Raw genomic sequence first — 18857 nt, forward strand, 5'->3', positions numbered from 1 at the left:
GAAAAGAGCTTAATGTGCCGGACCAGGCAGCTCTGGGGACTCGCAGACTACAAGGAGTTTACTCTATGCACACACTGGAACTGTGTAAATGCTGGCATTAAGCAAATATTTATTGCTGCTAAAAATTAATAAAACTAATGTAAACTTTCCTACAATGCTGAGGACTCCCAAGATCATCTTATATATATACAACACATATATATATCTGTGTGTGTGTGTGTGTGTGTGTGTGTGTGTGTGTGTGTGTGTTTCAGGATAAATATTATCTTGTGAACAAAAATAAATGAGCATCAGAAGGTCGAGAAAACAAAATGAGAGCAGTGAAGAAAGTGAAGGTTCAGGGAACTGTTGTAAAAAGCAAGGGAGGGAACAAAAAACTGAGTTCAGAAAGAAAGGAATTTCTAGAAAGCTTAAAAGGTCCAAAGCTCAGTCTTGCAAATCTCCTGGAAGGGTACAAAAATAACGAACAAGGAAATATGTTATGGCAATAATAAATTTCATATAACCCAAGTAAATTGAGAAAATATGAACACCGCTCTTAAAAAATGCCAATGCATTTATTTTGTACCAGAGAAAGATGTTTTTCAACAGATGCTTTCTGGTACTTCACCAACATGAGAAGCATCTGCCATTTCCTGAACTTGGATTACTGAACAACACAGTTCACTGCTAATGAAGTTAAATTCAAATGTCATCTAAAGAAGTACAGTAACTTCATGATTATAAGCTGCACCATTTTGACTAAAGTTTTGGTCTGAACCCGGAAGTGCAGCTTGTAATCCAGAGTGAAACTTTGTGAAAGTTCGCTGCCAACCAAAGTGCGGCTTATAATCAGGTGCGGTTTACAATAATGAAATTACTGTATTTTTTTTTTAAATTGTGTTTTTTCCCTACCTCAAAAGCATTACTGTACTAAGTTCATGTTTGCTTGTCCTCAGGCCCAGGCTTCCTGATTTACGGAAGATTTCCCAGTCTGAACCATAGCTGTTAATGCTGTGAACTACTTATAACTTCAATTTTAAAAGCTTACTGATTTTTGGAAAACACATAAGAAATGGCAGGCACAAATCATCATTGCACCTTTTCACTAGTGTATTAAAAAATAGCTTGATTAGAACAAAATGACATTGGGTCAAGATGACATTTCCTCCTCTTCCTGCACATCAATCAGGGCATGATACCAGGAGAGCACTTCCAGGTGGCATTGACATGTTTTTGGAGGTTTTTAGAAGAAAAAGGTTGCATCTACTTCAAATGAGGTGTCCTCCTTTGACCTCATGTTACTCTGAAGATTTACAGGAAACATTCCTTCACTCCAAAACAACTCTACATTTGAAGACCAAAAAAAACACATGGAGTGGTTCAAATTTTTATCAACTTTTGTTCTTCTGCTGATCTCTCACAGACGTTACAAGGATTTTCCAGAACAAACACGAATTATTTTTAGACATTCATTTCACAAATGAGAGGAAGCCCAGCAGAAGGTTAATTCTGCAAATAGTTACACAGCCACTTGGAACAAGCAGAGTGCCAGGGGAACTATTAGTTTTTTCCATACATAATTCGGGATTATTTTCCTAATTCCAGTTTAAAGAATAAAATGCATAAGGTGGTTGTGTCACTGCGAGACTGAAATACAGAAAAGCACAAGACATGTTTAGGTCTCAGTATGAAATGTTGATAGTTCACCAGCATCCACACTGATCTCTCATCACATGGATGAGCCAAATATCTAAAACCTATTGGTCAAGATAAAAAAATGGATAAAAGAACAGATACTTGTACACATCAAGAGCTGGAGAGGGACTGGGGACAAGGCATGGAGGGACAGGACACAGGGAATGCCTTCCACTGCCAGAGGGCAGGGCTGGGTGGGATCTTGGGAGGGAATTCCTGGCTGTGAGGGTGTGAGGCCCTGGCACAGGGTGCCCAGAGCAGCTGTGGCTGCCCCTGCATCCCTGGCAGTGCCCGAGGCCAGGGTGGACACTGGGGCTTGGAGCAGCCTCGGACAGCAGAAGGTATCCCTGCCCTGGCAGGGGTGGCACTGGAGGAGCTTTAAGGTCCCTTCTAACCCAAACCATCCTGTGATTCTGTTTTTGCAAGAACTATGTTGATCCATCATTGCTGTTACTGAACATGTTCCAAATAACTTCAAATCAACACAAAATATTTGAAGTTTAAGGTACATAAAAGATAGACGTAATTCTATGAGACCTCCATGTCTACAACATTATCTGGCTTTTGCCCTTCTGTCTGCATTGACAGTACTAAAAGTTTAACTCATAAATCATGTTCAAACCCATAAATGGGGCAGTTTTCTGCTTTCAAAGGACCTCGCACACCAAATCCTCTCCAGCCCAGACAGATGACAATAATTTTTTGTCTCTCACAGAATCAAGATTTGGAAATGAAAACATAATACTTACATGCTAGAGTGCAGTGACATGACTTGTTCATTGTAAAAGCAAGAAACAAGTCCTTAATTGTTTATACTGACGAGCAATGCACAAAAGGACACTGGCTGTATGTGCTGTACTTGCACTGCTATACATTTGGATTACTGGATCATATTTACAGTGTCAGAAGTCACATTTAAGAGAGGCTCTAAGTTAAGAAAATACCACTGGCTACAGATAAGATTCTCACCAAGGGGAACTTACCTAAAAGCTGCCAGTAAGGGAGCATAAATTGAGTCTCCATCATACACATACAAGTGGTCCCAGCTGCACTCTGTGGCAAAGTGATTGAATCGAAGCCTGAGGATTGTGTTTGGCCTGTAAAGAATAAATAAACAAACAAACAAATAAATAAATAAATTCAATATTTGTAATTAGCCACTCAACACAAAGGGCAAAATCCCTTCAATGCACTCCTCTGGTGTGAAGCTCCAGACAAGACTAAAACTGAGTGACTTGGTGTAACTGTAGGTGCATTAAACATGTTGTGGTTCAGGAGTGGTTTTGGTGTGCAACTCTCCCGATATTAACCAAAAATTTCTTTATGGTCAGAAAACTGTGTCCTGTTGTGCAGAACAGATCACGGAATTACAGAATATGCTGAGTTTGAAGGGACTGGCAAGGAGCCCCTAGCTCTGCACAGGACACCCCAACAATCCCACCTGTGCCTGAGAGCATTGCCCAAATGCTCCTGGAGCTCTGGCAGCCCTGGCACCATGACCATTCCCTGGGGAGCCCGGGCAGTGTCTGACCACCCTGTGGGGGAAGAACCTTTTCCTGATATCTAAACTGAGCCTCCCCTAACACAACTTCAAGCCATTCCCTTGGGTCCTGTCCCTGGCTACAGAGAGATCAGTGTCAGCCCCTTCCCTTTGCCTCAGAAGGAAGTTGCAGATAGTGATGAGGTTTCCCCCCAGCCTCCTCTTCTTCAGCCTGAACAAACCAAGTGACCTCAGCCACTGCTCAAACAAGCCAAAAGTCCCTCTCCAGCTTTCCTGGACCCCCTGCAGGCCCTGCCAGGGGCTCTGAGCTCTCCCTGGAATTTTCCCATGTCCAGAGGAACATTCCCAGCTCTCCCAGCCTGGCTCCAGGGCAGAGGGGCTCCAGCCCTGCAGCAGCTCCACATCCTCCTGAATTTGGGATCCAGGGCTGGGGCAGCTCTGCAGGTGGGGTCTCACGTGAGGGGGCACCAGGGCAGAATCCTCCCCTGCTGCCCACGCTGGGATCAGCCCAGGGCATGGGAGGGAGGCCTCTGGGGGCCAGCATACATGGCTGGGGCATGTCCAGGTTTTCAGCAAGGTAAGATATCATTTGTTCCATGGTTAATATAAAAAGACACATATAATTACAATCATGAAGAAAGCACAGCATACACTTTATTTAGGGCTCTGCTCTAGGAAGGTGCAAACACCACCAAAATGGTGCTTGGACCTGAAACAAACAGAAAATGAATGTGTATCAGCAGTGCCTGCTCCCACCCACAGCTAATGCTATTGAAAGGCCAGACACAAGTATCTAGGATCTCCCCAACAGCATTGCCTTGAATTCAGAAGAAATCCCTGTTCATCCTAACCAAATGAATTTTTGAAATGTCAGCTTGCCATAGAGTCCTTCCTTCCCACAGGAGGGGAAATCTCCAGGGAGTTATTCTGTAAATGACTACTTTTTGATAGGTACAACAATCTACTCTAGGCCTTTGGAAAAACACAGCAGGTGGAACCCAAGGATAATGTCCTGCTTAAAGAAAAGGTACAAGGAGTACCTGTGACTACATAACTGAGCAGCCTATGCAGTCACAGAGGTTTGATTCTACTTGAATAGCCTGACAATTGTAGAGCAGAAAGAAATTGTCAATCAATAAAGGTTCAGACCACAAACAAAAAGGAAGAATCTCTTTGCAACAGCCAACAACTGTTAGCAGACAGCCCTCATCTGCACAATCACACGGACCTCAGGCTTCATGGAGCTCATCTGTCTTGTTCACACTCCTGGGAAAAGTAAAAAGGACTCCCCTGAGATGAGAACACAGCACAGACACCAGCCAAGAAAAATCAGAAACAGTGCAGAGAGGAAATGAGAACACTAAGGAGCACATAGCTTATTCTATATCTGAATTTGCCCAGTGTCTTCAACAGCTCACTCAGGTTGTACTCTTCCCTGCTAACCTCAAAGCTGCTGCACAATGGAATGCCAGCAACGAGGTGAGGGCACTCAGAACTGAACATCTTTGCAGGCACTGCTTTCCAAGTCCAGATGTCTGGGAATTTCACTTCTGGCAGCAAGCTTGGACACTTTTCACACAGCTGCTGGTTCAATCAGCGTGATTCTCTCTTTTCTGTTTACCACCATGTCCTGACAGCAGGGTATTAACACTCATAGGCAGGAAAAGGACTCCAACCTAAATGCCTGGCTACAGAATCGGAAGGAACATTTCTGCATTTCCATCAAGCAAGATCTCACTTCAAACTCTCCAAAGTGGTGGTTCCTTAGGAAGCCTCTCAGTAATAGCCATTACAGGCTGGAGGAGCAACTTTGGTGACATTATTGAGGACTCATGAGCAGCACTTCACTTCTGATAAAAATGTGAGTCACAATGTCCTTTAAAAACAGAAGTTATGAGGGTTAAGCTGGTTGTGCAGAGATTGCTGAGGCTGGTTTGTCTGCAATAATGCTCTTGTGAAACATTTTTTAATAATTTGTAATTGCAAACTGTCTGCAGCTGTATTCCTATTACCTACACAAATTAAAAGGTGTAGCCACTTGGATCATCCAACTTTTCCTCTTTACCACCTCAAACAACTGGGCTCCTTATAAAGTTAATAATGAGTAGTTGCCTTTCAGTTTCATCATTCTAGATGGTTCTATGGAGCAGCTTAGTTGTCAGTATTGAGTATCTCAGGAGCTTAGGATTTAAACCTCCTCAACTCAATGTCTGAAGGAGATACAATGAATAATTCCTCCTAACTCACCAGATCTCCCAAACAAAGAACTATAGTGTGGTTTGTGTTAGAAGAGACCTTCACAACCATCATGTTCCACCCCCTGCCATGGACAGGTTGCTCAAAGTCCCATCCAGTCTGGCCTTGGGCACTGCCAGGGATCCAGGGGCAGCCACAGCAAATCTGGGCACCCTGGGCCAGGGCCTCATCCCCTCCCAGGGAACAATTCCTGCCCAAAATCCCATCCAGCCCTGCCCTCTGGCAGTAGAGCCATTCCCTGTGTCCTGTCCCTCCAGCCCTTGTCCCCAGTCCCTCTCCAGCTCTCCTGGAGCCCCTGCAGGGACTCTGAGCATTCCCTGCAATTTTCCCTTCTCCAGGGGAACATTCCCAGCTCTCCCAGCCTGGCTCCAGGGCAGAGGGGTTCCAGCCCTGCAGCAGCTCCAGGGCCTCCTCTGGGCTCTCTGCAGCAGCTCCACGTCCTCCTGAATCTGGGATCCAGGGCTGGGGCAGCTCTGCAGGTGGGGTCTCACCTGAGCATGGGGGCACAGGGACACAATTCCCACCTTTCCTGCTGCCCATGCTGGGATCAGCCCTGAGCTGGAGAGCTCTGGGCTGGGCCATGTCCAGCTCTCACCCAGCAGCACCCCAGGTCCTTCTCCCCAGGGCTGCTCTCCAGCCATGCCCCACCCATCCTGAGTTTGGGCTCTGGTTTGCTCCAGCCTGGTGCAGGACCTTGCACTTGGCTTTGCTGAACTTCATGAGATTCACACAGTCCCGTGTCTCCAGTCTGTCCAGGTCCCCTTTGATGCCATTTCATCCCTTCAGCATCTTGACCACACCATATGGCCTGGTGTCCCTTGGCAAATTTGCTAAGGATGCCTTGATCCCACTATGCATGTCAGCAACAGGTATGTTAAACACAGGGAGAAGACTAAGGAAAAATGCCCTCTGGGACTGTAGCAAATTCTCATCCTCCAAGATGCCAAGAGGCCTCAGTTTGCAGTGTCCTGTACAAGTTCACACTCTCACATGAGTCACGCCAATTCACAGATCTCTCTACCTGCAGATTCAGGGAACAACATGGAATGTGACGGAACACAGATGTCATCACAGAGTATCATATACAACCATGGAAACTTTGAGACTAAAACCAATGTGTCTCACAGTCCTGGCACCAGCTTGGTACTATCAAAAATACACTTCAGCAAGTGAGATGCAATGAACTGCTGCCTTCAACCAGGTGACAGAGAATAGACATTAAATATGCTACTCCTAAAAATCTGTGCAAGAAATTGCTGTAAGCAATATAAGGATCAAATACAGGAAGGGCAGCAAAGAGAGGGGATAGATCTGAGGGACTTCTCCCAGTTTCAAAAATCTTTGCAATAAAAGGTCACTGGTTCCTCTGAAGTCCTCATGGCTCAGTGAGCAAAGAAATATCTGAAGTTCATCACTACAGAAACTGATTCTTCATTAATAAAAGTTTTCAGAGCTTCCTCTTGTTTCTCATACCATGGAAAAATCCCATGAATCCCATCATCTGAATGGTCCACTATGATATCAGTTAAGTAATTCATAATCCTTCATTATTTACAAAAGGGCACTGATTTTTTGTTTTGCTTACCACATGCTGTTTCAACACAAACCTCTTAATCAGAAGTCAGTTTGGAGGGCTCAGTTGCACAAAAACTTATGTACCATGAACAATTAAGTGTTGCCCTATCTAGCTTTTAGAATAGCCAGAAAGTATTGTGAGACCTAAAAATATTCAGTACAGGTTAAAACTCACCTGTAAGTCCCAATAAGCAACAGAAAATCCCAAGCTGCTTCCAACACTCACCTTCCTTCAATGAGCCAGGTGCATTTTGTCTTATATTTGTAATTTCCAGGCCCATCTGTGACATACCCTGAAGGTTCAGTAAGTCTGCAAACAAAAACACAAAGACAAGCATTAGTGTGCAGTGCTTTTAAACATTCAGAAAGGACTCCCTAAATTCTGAAGATCCATCATTACATCATTATTTACTTAAGAGCCATTATAAACAAACCAATTACAGCACAACACAACCCAGCTGGGAGTCTCCTGTTGAACTCTCTGTGCAGGCCTTCTGATGACTGTTCCTCAAGAATGGCATCCTGAAGGACATCAAGAGTGATGGTTTCTCTATCAGATTGATGTCATGGTTCCAAACCTGTATGTATGGATATACCACCTAACCACCAGAAGGAATGCCCCAACAGAAGCTAAAATTATTCCTAAACTATTTATTTCTACAAACTGCACCATTCTTGCATGCAGTTCAGATGAAGTCCATGGTGTAGCCTCTCATTCATTCTGTATTTGACTCTCCACAAAGTCCTTGACAACCTCCTGAATGAAGGATTGATTCCCAAGCCCCATCCCTGGAAGTGATCAAGGCCAGGTTGGACAGGGCTTGGAGCAACCTGGTCTAAAGGAAGGTGTCCCTATGGCAGGGGGTGGAATGAGACAGACTTTAAGATCCCTCCCACCCCAACCATGCTGTGATTCCATAATGTTATCAAATTTTGCAAATGCTGCACAGTGCAAATTCTACACCAGCAAAAAAGACAAAACCAAGAGCCAAACAATTAGGATACATATTCCTATCTCATATGAATTAGTCAAAATATTCCAGATGAGTTCTAACACATTGAAAATAAAGGACAGGGAAGGATGGCAGCAAAAGGCAGCAGCACCTGAAGGCACCCAAACACCCCGTTCTGGTAGTGGCACCCAAAACAGAACTCCTTCCTAGGTAAGTTATAAACTCCATCGTCAGCACATGGCTGGAGCAAATTACAGACCCCAGGCAAAATTCAACTGTCCTACTTACAACACAGCTTTAAAATAAAAGCACTCTAAATTTAAACTTGGCAAAAAGAGAAGCAAGCAAGGTCGGAAGTTCCCCAAACTGGTACTTTGGAACCTTTTCTGTGCCTTTCCCCAGTGATCTGTTAATGTTATTGTCTCACTTTTCTAAATATTTTGGCTGTGTCAAAAATTATTTTCCAAACTCTTTTCTATGAAGCTTTTTTAAGGTCAATCTCTGATTCAAATTTAAAAAGCAAAACCCACAGATTTTTAAAAATCACCTTCCTCTGTCTATAAATGAATTTATGATAATACTTTTCAACCTGAGAAACTGAGCTGAAGATTTTTAAAACCCAATTACTGAAGTTCTGCAGGAAAATGGACATTGAGGCAAGTGAACAAAAACTACAGATTTTTGGAAGTACAAGAAGCATCTGGGCCTTCTATGGAGACACAGATGTAGGTGCAAACAGAGATTAGATTTAAAAGAAATAGACATACAGAAGGCATAGAATTAGGCTGGATATTGGGAAGAAATTGTTCCCCATGAGGGTGTGAGGCCCTGGCACAGGTGCCCAGAGCAGCTGTGGCTGCCCCTGGATCCCTGGCAGTGCCCAAGGCCAGGCTGGACACTGGGGCTGGAGCACCTGGGATGGTGGGAAATGTCCCTGCCATGGCAGGGGTGGCACTGGCTGGGCTTTAGGGTCCCTTCCAACCCAAACTATTCCATGATTACGTGATTTATACTTCTTATAAAACTTCAACATCTTTGAGAATTCAAACCACTTACCTACCTACAAAGAATTCACAAAACCAAAGGAAATTTCCAAGTGGAGGCAGTAATACATAGTCTTTTTGTCTAAAAATTAATCATTTTGAATATAATATCCAAGGAAAATTCATGAACCAAACAGTATCAACAGTGATAGAACTTCACCTGCAACCAAGAGCAGACATTCTGAAAACCTGAGCAAGCCTCAAGCTAAAAGCAATCTCATGCCATGTGGCAAGCTCTCATAGAACTCTTGCAACAATTTTATCTGGAAACAATTACTAATTAATTCACCACAGAAATGTTACCAAGAGTGATATAAAAAACAAAATAAAACAATAGCTGCAGGCATGTCACATCTCAGGAGGGGGAAAAAAAAAAGAGCATTTCAATATCAATGTAATTCAGTGAAGTTTCAGCAAAACACTGGATTTAGTTTTAAACATATAAGTCAAACTTCTTTGATACACTATTAGAAAAACATATCTGTAAGTTTCTCAGACTGCTTACTAAACTTCCTGCCATTATAACAAATGAGGGATATTAAAAATTTATAATAAATCAGAGTTGACATCTCTGAAAGGAAAATAAATAGGAATTAAGTTCTCACTGTCTGCACTGCCTGGTTAGAGCAGGGCAGCAGCATCCATGCTCTTCTACAAACGCTCTCCCAGACAGATAAAAATCTTCAGCACAAAAGCAAACTGAAATTAGAATTTCATCCTTCCATTCTGTACAGAAAGCTCAGCTGATCTCCAAGCTGCAGTAAAAAAGTAAACAGCCTCCTGCTCCCCATCCTCACTGCTGCCTGTGCCATACAAAGGCCTGGGGCTTTGCATAACTGGGACATGTCCTACACAGTGTTTTGGATTTGTCTGAGAGCAAAGACTTGGGAACACGTGAGTAACTCCAGAAGGAAAAACACTCCAGGAATGAGGGACTTGGATGAGGAAAGTTGTCCTGACTTACTTTCCTTTCCTTACTCACACAGAAGGTTCCTAACCCCACGTAACCTGTCACCAACACCAGCAGAACCAGGAGACCTTGGCCCCGGAAAGCTTTGGCCATATTTGTGATATGGGGTTCAACAAGGCCAAGTGCCAGATCCTGCACTTGGCTCACAGCAACCCCTGCAGCTCCAGGCTGGGGCAGAGGGGCCAGAAAAGGCCCTGGGGGTGCTGTGACAGCGGCTGGACACCAGCCCAGCCATGCCCAGGTGGGCAAGAGGCCACTGCAGGCCACTGGCCCCAGGGCTGTGCCAGCTCTGGGGTGGCAGCAGGGCCAGGGCAGTGCCCTTGTCCCCTGTGCTGGCCCTGCTGGGGCACCTCCAGTGCTGGGGCAGCTCTGAGAGCCCTGGAGGGGCTGGAGCGGGTCCAGGGAAGGGAACAGAGCTGGGAAAGGGCTGGAGAATTCCTGAGAGAGCTGGGAAGGGGCTGGAGAATCCCTGAGGGAGCTGGGAAGGGCTGGAGAATTCCTGAGGGAGCTGGGAAGGGGCTGGAGAATCCCTGAGGGAGCTGGGAAGGGGCTGGAGAATCCCTGAGGGAGCTGGGAAGGGGCTGGAGAATTCCTGAGGGAGCTGGGAAGGGGCTGGAGAATCCCTGAGGGAGCTGGGAAGGGGCTGGAGAATTCCTGAGGGAGCTGGGAAAGAGCTGGAGAATTCCTGAGGGAGCTGGGGGGGCTCAGCCTGGAGAAAAGGAGGCTCAGGGGGCCCTTGTGGCTCTGCACAACTCCCTGCCAGGAGGGGACACCGGGGGGATTTGGGATCTGGGAACAGGGACAGGACAAGGGGAAACAGCCTCAAGCTGTGGCAGGGGAGATTCAGCTTGGACATCAGACGGAATTTCTTCATGGAAAGGGTTGTCAGGCAGTGAAGGGGCTGGCCAGGGAGGTGGTGGAGTCCCCACTCCTGGAGGTGCCCAAGGAGCGAGCTGTCTGTGGCACTCGGTGCTCTGGGCTGTTGGACACGGTGCGGGGGTAACAGGTCGGACTGGGTGACCCTGGAGGTCTTTTCCAATCCCAATGATTCTGTGATTCTGTTACTCCAATTAGCCTTCCTTTAACTGGGGCAGTGCTTGTGCTGTATCTGTGCCAGCTGCTGCTTTCTCACCTGTAGTATTTAACTAATGGGGAGCAGTAGAGGGGCTTTAATTTTACAGCTCAATTTTAAATTGACTCATTTCCCGGGAAATGCCATTTCACGGTTTGGGAATTGCTGTGTGTTTTAATCTCTGCTTGTTAAACTTGCTGAGATGAGAAACTCACCCCTAAGTGAAGAGCGCTGCAGTTGTATGATCTAACCAAGAACTGCTTCCATTCTTTCTAAACTAAGGATTGCAATTAGTGGAACCATTTGACTCTGAGCCAATTTGAACAGCCTGTCTTAATCTAAATAAAACTCAAATGCTTTGAGCAAGTTTTGCCTCCCTTTTCCCCTTTTTCAGGCTTTAATAAATAAATAAAATAAGGAGATGCAAAACGCTCAAAATAGTAATGCAGAGCTCTTGGCAGGCAGGAAAGCAGCTGCTCCCACAGGTGAGATGAAGGAAAAAAACAAGTAAGGTGTACAACCTCCCCATACTTGTCTCTATCACAGACTGCTGTGACAGCTCACCTTCTTCCCAGAGCTCACCTCGGCCAGTGACACTCCTGAGAGCTGGGCACCACTTCTGCCCCTGCTTTCGGAATGATGTTTGCTTTTTGAGATTTCCGCTGTGCGTGTTTGACACGACCCAGGCTGTGGGAACCTCACCTGGTCAAGCACTCGTGGTCCAGATACTTGGGATACTCAGACAGACTCTGTAATTGGATGTGGGAGTTTTAAAATTTCCTAGGAAACATTGTGCAGACGTATTTTAAATTATTTTTGTCATGAAACTATGAATTTTTATTTGCACATTTGCATAGATAATTTTAGCATAACAACAAAATGGTTCCTGAAAGCTGTTGTCCAGTGCTTAATACCTTTGGATTTTTCATATGTCTAAGAGGAATTTAAGTCCATGATTGCTTCACTTCTTACTCTGTGTGCTATAATTTACCTCTGACAGTTTAATTTAAAGCACGGGACATGAGAGGAAGTACTGACCTTATGATGTATTGATGCATCTGAGATTAGGTCTGGGTAAAATTCAGCTGGAATTTCCTCCTTTGACCTGAAGTTTGGTATTTAATATCTGAAATTAAATATCTGAAATAAGGGCTGACACCGAGATTGCTCTTGGTGTTACACCTGTGCTACACCCTTGTGTGTTTCTCAGCCCCACCGCAGGGCAAGGAATTGCTTTGGGCCAGAACAAAAATATATCCAAGAGGAAAAAAGCCTGGTAGACACCCAAGTCACATCAACACCATAAAATTCTTCCAAATGTGCATGGTGCAGCGGTGTTGGAGCATGCCAGAGGGAGCATTCACTCCAAGTGAAGTGGCTTGTGGGTTTCTGCTCTGGAAGGACTCCACATAAGTGGTTCTCTGTCATAGGGTATGGTGAAGTATCATTTCTTTGTTTAAGCAATTTGAAAGCAGGAATTAATTTCTCCTTACAGGTTTAAGAGTTGGACTGGGGGTAACCAGTGTTTCTCCTGTAAATAATGTTTTAAGCCATCTTAGTTTTGAATAGAGATAATGAAATGAAAATGTAGGCAGCTAAATGGGAAAGTGGAACAAGACAAATCCTTCTCCTTTTCTGTTTTTCTTAATAAACTAAGGCAAGCACAGCAGTATTTTGTGCACAATTCCTTGTTAGTGCAAACAGACTTTTAGAATCATGGAGTAGTTTGGGTTAGAAGGGATTTTGAAGATCTTATTATTCCATTCCCCTGCCATTAGTGGGAATACCTTGCGCTATCCCAGGCTGCTCCAAGCCCTGTTCAGCCTGGCCTTGGGCACCTCCAGGGATGCTCTGGGCAACCCCTGGCAGGGCCTTATCCCTCCTGTGGAGAACAACTTCTTCCTTACATCTCATCTAAACCCTCCTTCATCTGAGGGCCATTTCCTAAGGATACTACCAGAGTGAGGAAGTATTGCAAATGACTGAATCCTAAATAAGAAGTGGGGAGTTTTTTTGGAGCGGTTTAGTGGAGAGGTGGCCTGTCAGTCATGTTCAGCTTGGTAGCAAAGTGAGGGGTTATTTCAAAACTTTGCATGACTAGTGTTGAGCCACTGTCCTTGTTTTTATTGTCACAAATCTGTTGTGAGCAGATGGAATTTCATTTTTTCCCACTACCATCCCAGAATAACTCCTTTCAAAGTCATTTTGGAGGCAATAGGAGAGGTGCATATGGCCAAAATAGGGATGTAAGCAATGAGTTTTGCAACCACATCTTCCCTTAGGAAGTTTAGCTCTTTGCTGGCTGGTCCACAATTGTGATATTTTTTGGTTGGTCTATATGTCTGTTGGATTTGTTGTTTTGTGTTCTTGATTTTTTTGAAGGAAGAGTTTCTTAGTAGCGATTATCAAGAGATCTGCATTTTAGACCCTGTCTTACTACAGGAAAGGATACCCTCCCCCACACAGGAACATCTGCCTCTGCAGCTAAGGAATTGGGAGGCTGCAGTGTGACCTTCCCTGAACCAAAAGTGTTTCACAGACAAGCACTCCAGAGCTACTTACCCTAGAAAGAAATGCTAACAGATCTTGGATTATAAAGATATTGCAGCGAGACTGTTGCTAAGGCAGCATTGACACAAACCACAAATTCTGTGCAATGTGCCAATGAGTGCGTTGTTTTTGTATTTTCAAAGTTTCTTCCAAAACCAAAATGGCTTCATGTAGTCTTTGCTTGATTAAAGTGTGCTTAAAAAGTCATAGAATCCCAGGATGTTTTAGGTTGGAAGGGACCTTAAAAAAGCCCATCCATTGCCATCCCCTGCCATGGCAGGGACCCCTCCCACTGTCCTGGCTGCTCCAGCCCCAGTGTCCAGCCTGGGGCACTGCCAGGGATCCAGGGGCAGCCACAGCTGCTCTGGGCACCTGGGCCAGGGCCTCACACCCTGCCAGGGAACAATTCCTGCTCAAACACCCATCCAGTCCTGCCCTGTGGCAGTGGGAGCCATTCCCTGTGTCCTGTCCCTCCTTCCCTTGTCCCCAGTCCCTCTCCAGTTGTCCTGGAGCCCCTTTAGGCTCTTGAAGGGGGTCTGAGCTCTGCCTGGAGCCTGCTCAGCTCCAGGTGAACATTCCCAGCTCTCCCAGTTTGTTTTTGTTTTGTAGAAGGATTTTCTTTTTCCAAAAGCAACTTTTCTTGCTGCATATTCTGCCCCAGTAAGGAATCAAGTGTTTTCATAGCCAAGAATTTCTGTTGATGGGTTAGGAAATACCTGATCTGGATTGCAATTTTATTGTGTAGATACATTTAATAAGGTATAGCAGTCTATAGTGCCTAAACCCATCCCACTCCCTAAGGGATTAGACCAGTCACAGCAAGGCTAACAAACACACTCTGGCAATTGCAAGTCCCTCCAACTCTTCACCTCCTCGAGTTTGGAGCTATTGAGTTACTAAATTACTTTCACATTTGGTTTATTTGCCCAGACTCTTAAACAAACACTGGGATGGCTTGAGCACTGTGGATTTATGTCATTCTTCCCAGGAGCTGGCGGAAAAGCTTAGGCTGGCTGGTGGAGTAGTCTGTGTGGTTAAAGTGACCTGTGCCAGGAGTAGAAAGTTTTCACAGAAGTGATTAAGATGATTTAATCAAAGCTACACGAAGTCTGGCCTTTTCTCCATTTGCTAAACTAAGATTTTGGGTGTGTGTTTGAGCATAAAGTGCTGCAGGTGACTTCCCATCCCATAGGTGTGAGTGAGAACACGCAGCTGGACGAGTGTTCAGTATTCACATTTTTCACATGTCGAGGTAGTCCTACGTAAATTCAAGTCATCTGGATTATTCTTTATTTTTGAGTTCTGTTTTACTAACGAAAGGGAACTTCTCAAGGAAGCCAACTGTGTACACCTGTCTTCATTAGAAACTCAAAGTGTTTGGTATTTAGCTCCTTTTTTTCTATGTAGTGCAAAATCGCTTTCATTAACATGAGTCGTTTGGGGAAAATGCCACTCATGCATTTCTGCAAGGGGTTGCAAATCATTATTTTTCTTGCTGTGATAACGAATTTAGCACAACAGTCTGTGGGAGGAAGGAACAGCTGGATTGAACTGGAAAAGAGAAGGGAGAAGAACTGATAAGTGTTTGTGGAAGCGTTTACAATTCTGTACCAATATGTATGTGGAAATGAGAAGTTCCTGTAGCATCAAAAGTTAGGAGATCCCTTTTTCGTTCCTTTCCTTCTCCTGGATATTGGCAAACATAAGTGTTTCTTGTTTATGTTGTGAAGTTGGGAGCTCATTCACAACTGTTTCTGCAGGTGCTGAGAGTCCTAGAATGATTTGAATTGAAGGGACCTTAAAAGACATACAGTTCCAAATCTCCTACCATGAGCAGAGACCCTGTCCACTATCCCAAGGTGCTCAAAGTCTCATCCAGTCTGGCCTTGGGCACTGCCAGGGATCCAGGGGCAGCCACAGCAAATCTGGGCACCCTGGGCCAGAGCCTCACACCCTGCCAGGGAACAATTCCTGCCCAAAATCCCATCCATCCCTGCCCTCTGGCAGTGAAGCCATTCCCTGTGTCCTGTCCCTCCAGCCCTTGTCCCCAGTCCCTCTCCAGCTCTCCTGGAGCCCCTGCAGGGACTCTGAGCATTCCCTGCAATTTTCCGTTCTCCAGGGGAACATTCCCAGCTCTCCCAGCCTGGCTCCAGGGCAGAGGGGTTCCAGCCCTGCAGCAGCTCCTGAATTTGGGATCCAGGGCTGGGGCAGCTCTGCAGGTGGGGTCTCACCTGAGCACAGGGGCACAGGGACACAATTCCCACCTTTCCTGCTGCCCATGCTGGGATCAGCCCTGAGCTGGAGAGTTCTGGGCTGGGCCATGTCCAGCTCTCACCCAGCAGCACCCCAGGTCCTTCTCCCCAGGGCTGCTCTCCAGCCCTCCATCCTCAGACTGTTCTGAAAACAGGCATTGTCCTGACCCTGGTGCAGGACTTTTCACTTGGCCTTGTTGAACCTCGTGAGTTTTGCACTGTTCCACCTACCCAGACTGTCCAGGCCCCTTCTGGTGCCATTCCATCCCTCAGGCATGTCACCCTCACCACTCAGCTTGGTGTCATCAGCCGTTTGTGGGAGGGAACAGAGCTGGAAACTCAGCTGGATTCTCAGGCCAGCACTGGCACTGACCTGGGCTCTGCTGCCTGAGCCAGCGACCACAGTCCTGCTTCAGTGCCCATCCAAAATCCTTCAGGTGGGTGTGCTGGGGGGACTATCAGGAGAGAGAGCTCATGTGGCTGAAGGGAGTATGTCTGGAAGCAAATTCACTCAAATGAAGTAGAAAATAGAACAATCTAAATAGATTTTCACAGAATGTAGTGATAAATTGTTGGTTTATTTTATTATTGGTGCTCTGTAGGCTTCTCCATCTCCCCTCAATACAATTCCTCTCTGTCCCCTCCTTGAAGACAAATATTTACATGTCTCTCATTCTTTACAATAATACATATGAGGACAAGGACATTTTTGGGACAGACAGCACATCCTTGTATCATATAAACACACAGACTTTTTTTTTCTGGAGGACCACACTTTCATCGTTCTCTCAGGTTTAATATTTGATGCTTAAAAGGCTCCTTTGCTGTTGTATTAGCTTTACTACTTGTGGCATCCTTGAAAACATCTGCCTTATTAGTTGATCAAAGTGTTATTAAATCATTATATTGGCTGAAAATTTCATTAATAAATACAGTACTTTCATTATCAATTCCCTGATCTTTGCATGTCCTTATGGTGTTGTTGGATGTTGCATGGCAACCAAAGACCTGCTTTAAAAAGTCAAGGATTTGTCATTTCCAAATGCCCAAATGCCCCTCTGGATTTTGGGATGTACTATGACTATTTTAGGGATATGTATCTAAGGATCTGTGTCAAAATCTGGTTTTGAGGCCTGGACCAAACAGAAGTTGACAGTAATCTTTTTCCTAACTACTTTTATTTTTTTAGGAATCAGTTTTCCCAGCAGGTAACACTGTTGTGTAGTAGCTTAAAACTTTCGAATATCAGGAAGGAAATAAAATAAAAAGTATTATTTCTATCCACGTTAGGAAAGTGGGTCAGGCTGTGATGTTTATTTATAGAATGTCTCAATATTTTCATTTTTGTTGCAACATTGACTGATCTTTGGCTTGTGCTCTTCTGTAAGTGTGATTACCAAGTTCTGAGCTCTGCATTTGGCCTAAAAATCAGCAGTGATGGAGGCTGGCAAGTTTGGAGCTAAATCAGAGTCTAAATGGGCTTCTCAAGAGTTCAATGGATTATTTTGGGGTTTAGCATTTAGGAAGAATAGGGCAGCAGTTTCATATGCAGCACTGGAAAGCAGAAGGGATTGCTGCTGCTGCTACTTTCACGTTTCCTGTAGAAATTTGGTGGGTTTGCATTTGCCTGAGTACGTGCAGCAAGACTACTCCACAGTGACGGCTTTAAACTCCACTTATTCTGATTCCTGCTGACCTGAAGGTCAAATCAGTTGCTTAACCTCTTTTCATTCACAATACAGCACATATTCTGCCAATGAATGCTTTTCCCGGTCTTAAATGTAGGCCTGACAACTTGAAAGCTTATCAAAGTGAAGGGCCCTCCAAGTGGAGGAGAAGATTGATGTCTGTCAATTCTGAGCATGTGGGCTTTAAAGAATTTGAATTATGAGGCATTATTTAAAAGGGTCACAGGTATGCTGTACTGCAACTTAAATGATAGTACAGGTGCCTGAGATCCACTGAATAACTGAGTACTTCTAGTTTTGGAAAAGGGATGAAAAATCATCTTATAGAGCTTGTGTGCATGAGCCTGTGACAATTCGCTATCACCACTGCAATAATGTGGTTCCTTTGTCCTTTTGTCTTGCAGGGGCTTACGTTTTGGACATGTGCAAGGGCTCTTGCCCAACGTTTTAGGGGTTCATTGCATGCCAGGGAAAGAGAGGGATTGATCTATTCCTCTTCTGCTCTAGTGAGATGGTTTATGATGGGTGAGATACAGTTGCTTCCACTGTTCTCTGTTGTCTCCTCTGGCCTAGCGTGAATAAGACAACTCCCTACCACAAACCCCAGGAGGATTTTAGGACCACCAGCGAAGGATGAGACTCTCTTTTTTGTGGGCATTACAAACACTTTCAGCTAAATTATCTTTATTTCAAAGAACTAGGCCAAGATCCAGTAAGTGGATTTGGGAACAGGTGGGAAAGCAGAGTTCAACTGTTGGATTAGATTAATAAACAGCTAGTGTAGTGTCCACCATCTACATAGCCAGTGTCTCAGATATGAGTGGCATGGGTGGTCTTCAAGGGGACCTCATGAATTGGCCTTTTGTCACAGTAATGCTTCTGCATAACACACAGACACTGGGGAAGGTGTTCAAAGAAATGAGTGCGCTAAGACTGGAGTTCTGGCAGTGTGAAAGTAGAGAACAAAGATAATATAGAGATAATAGAACACTGCCACAGAAAAATGTACTGACAAACAGCAAAAATGTGCTGCTTGTATGAAGAACACATCCCTTCAGTATAATAAAAATAATAATAATAATTTTAGTGTTTGTTTCACCTGGTAAGTTTGAATGGGGAAAAGATCTGTAGTAAAGGTACACAGTATAATGCTGACATTTACAGTGCAGCTGGGCTGGTTGGTTCTGCAGAGATAAAGCTGAGGTTATGCAGTGAATAAATGCTGCTTTGTGGTCTCTGAGATGAGGCTTGGAATGAAGAAATAGGAGAATATGCAGGGACCTAAATTTGGGATATTTTCAGTTTGAATTTAAAACTTAG

General features: G+C 44.6%; 1 protein-coding gene across 1 annotated transcript in view; it reads right to left on the reverse strand.

Annotated features, from left to right (window-relative positions):
- Window positions 1-18857, reverse strand: part of ATRN (attractin) — a 151015-nt gene that overhangs the window by 109892 nt on the left and 22266 nt on the right. The window contains exons 2-3 of the mRNA XM_033060031.1: window positions 7236-7319; window positions 2661-2774 (exon numbers count right to left, since the gene is read on the reverse strand). Of these exons, the coding sequence (XP_032915922.1) occupies window positions 2661-2774; window positions 7236-7319 (198 nt within the window). The remainder of the gene's footprint in view (window positions 1-2660; window positions 2775-7235; window positions 7320-18857) is intronic.

The sequence above is a fragment of the Catharus ustulatus genome, chromosome 5 (genome assembly GCF_009819885.2).
Source record: "Catharus ustulatus isolate bCatUst1 chromosome 5, bCatUst1.pri.v2, whole genome shotgun sequence".
NCBI lineage: Eukaryota > Metazoa > Chordata > Aves > Passeriformes > Turdidae > Catharus > Catharus ustulatus.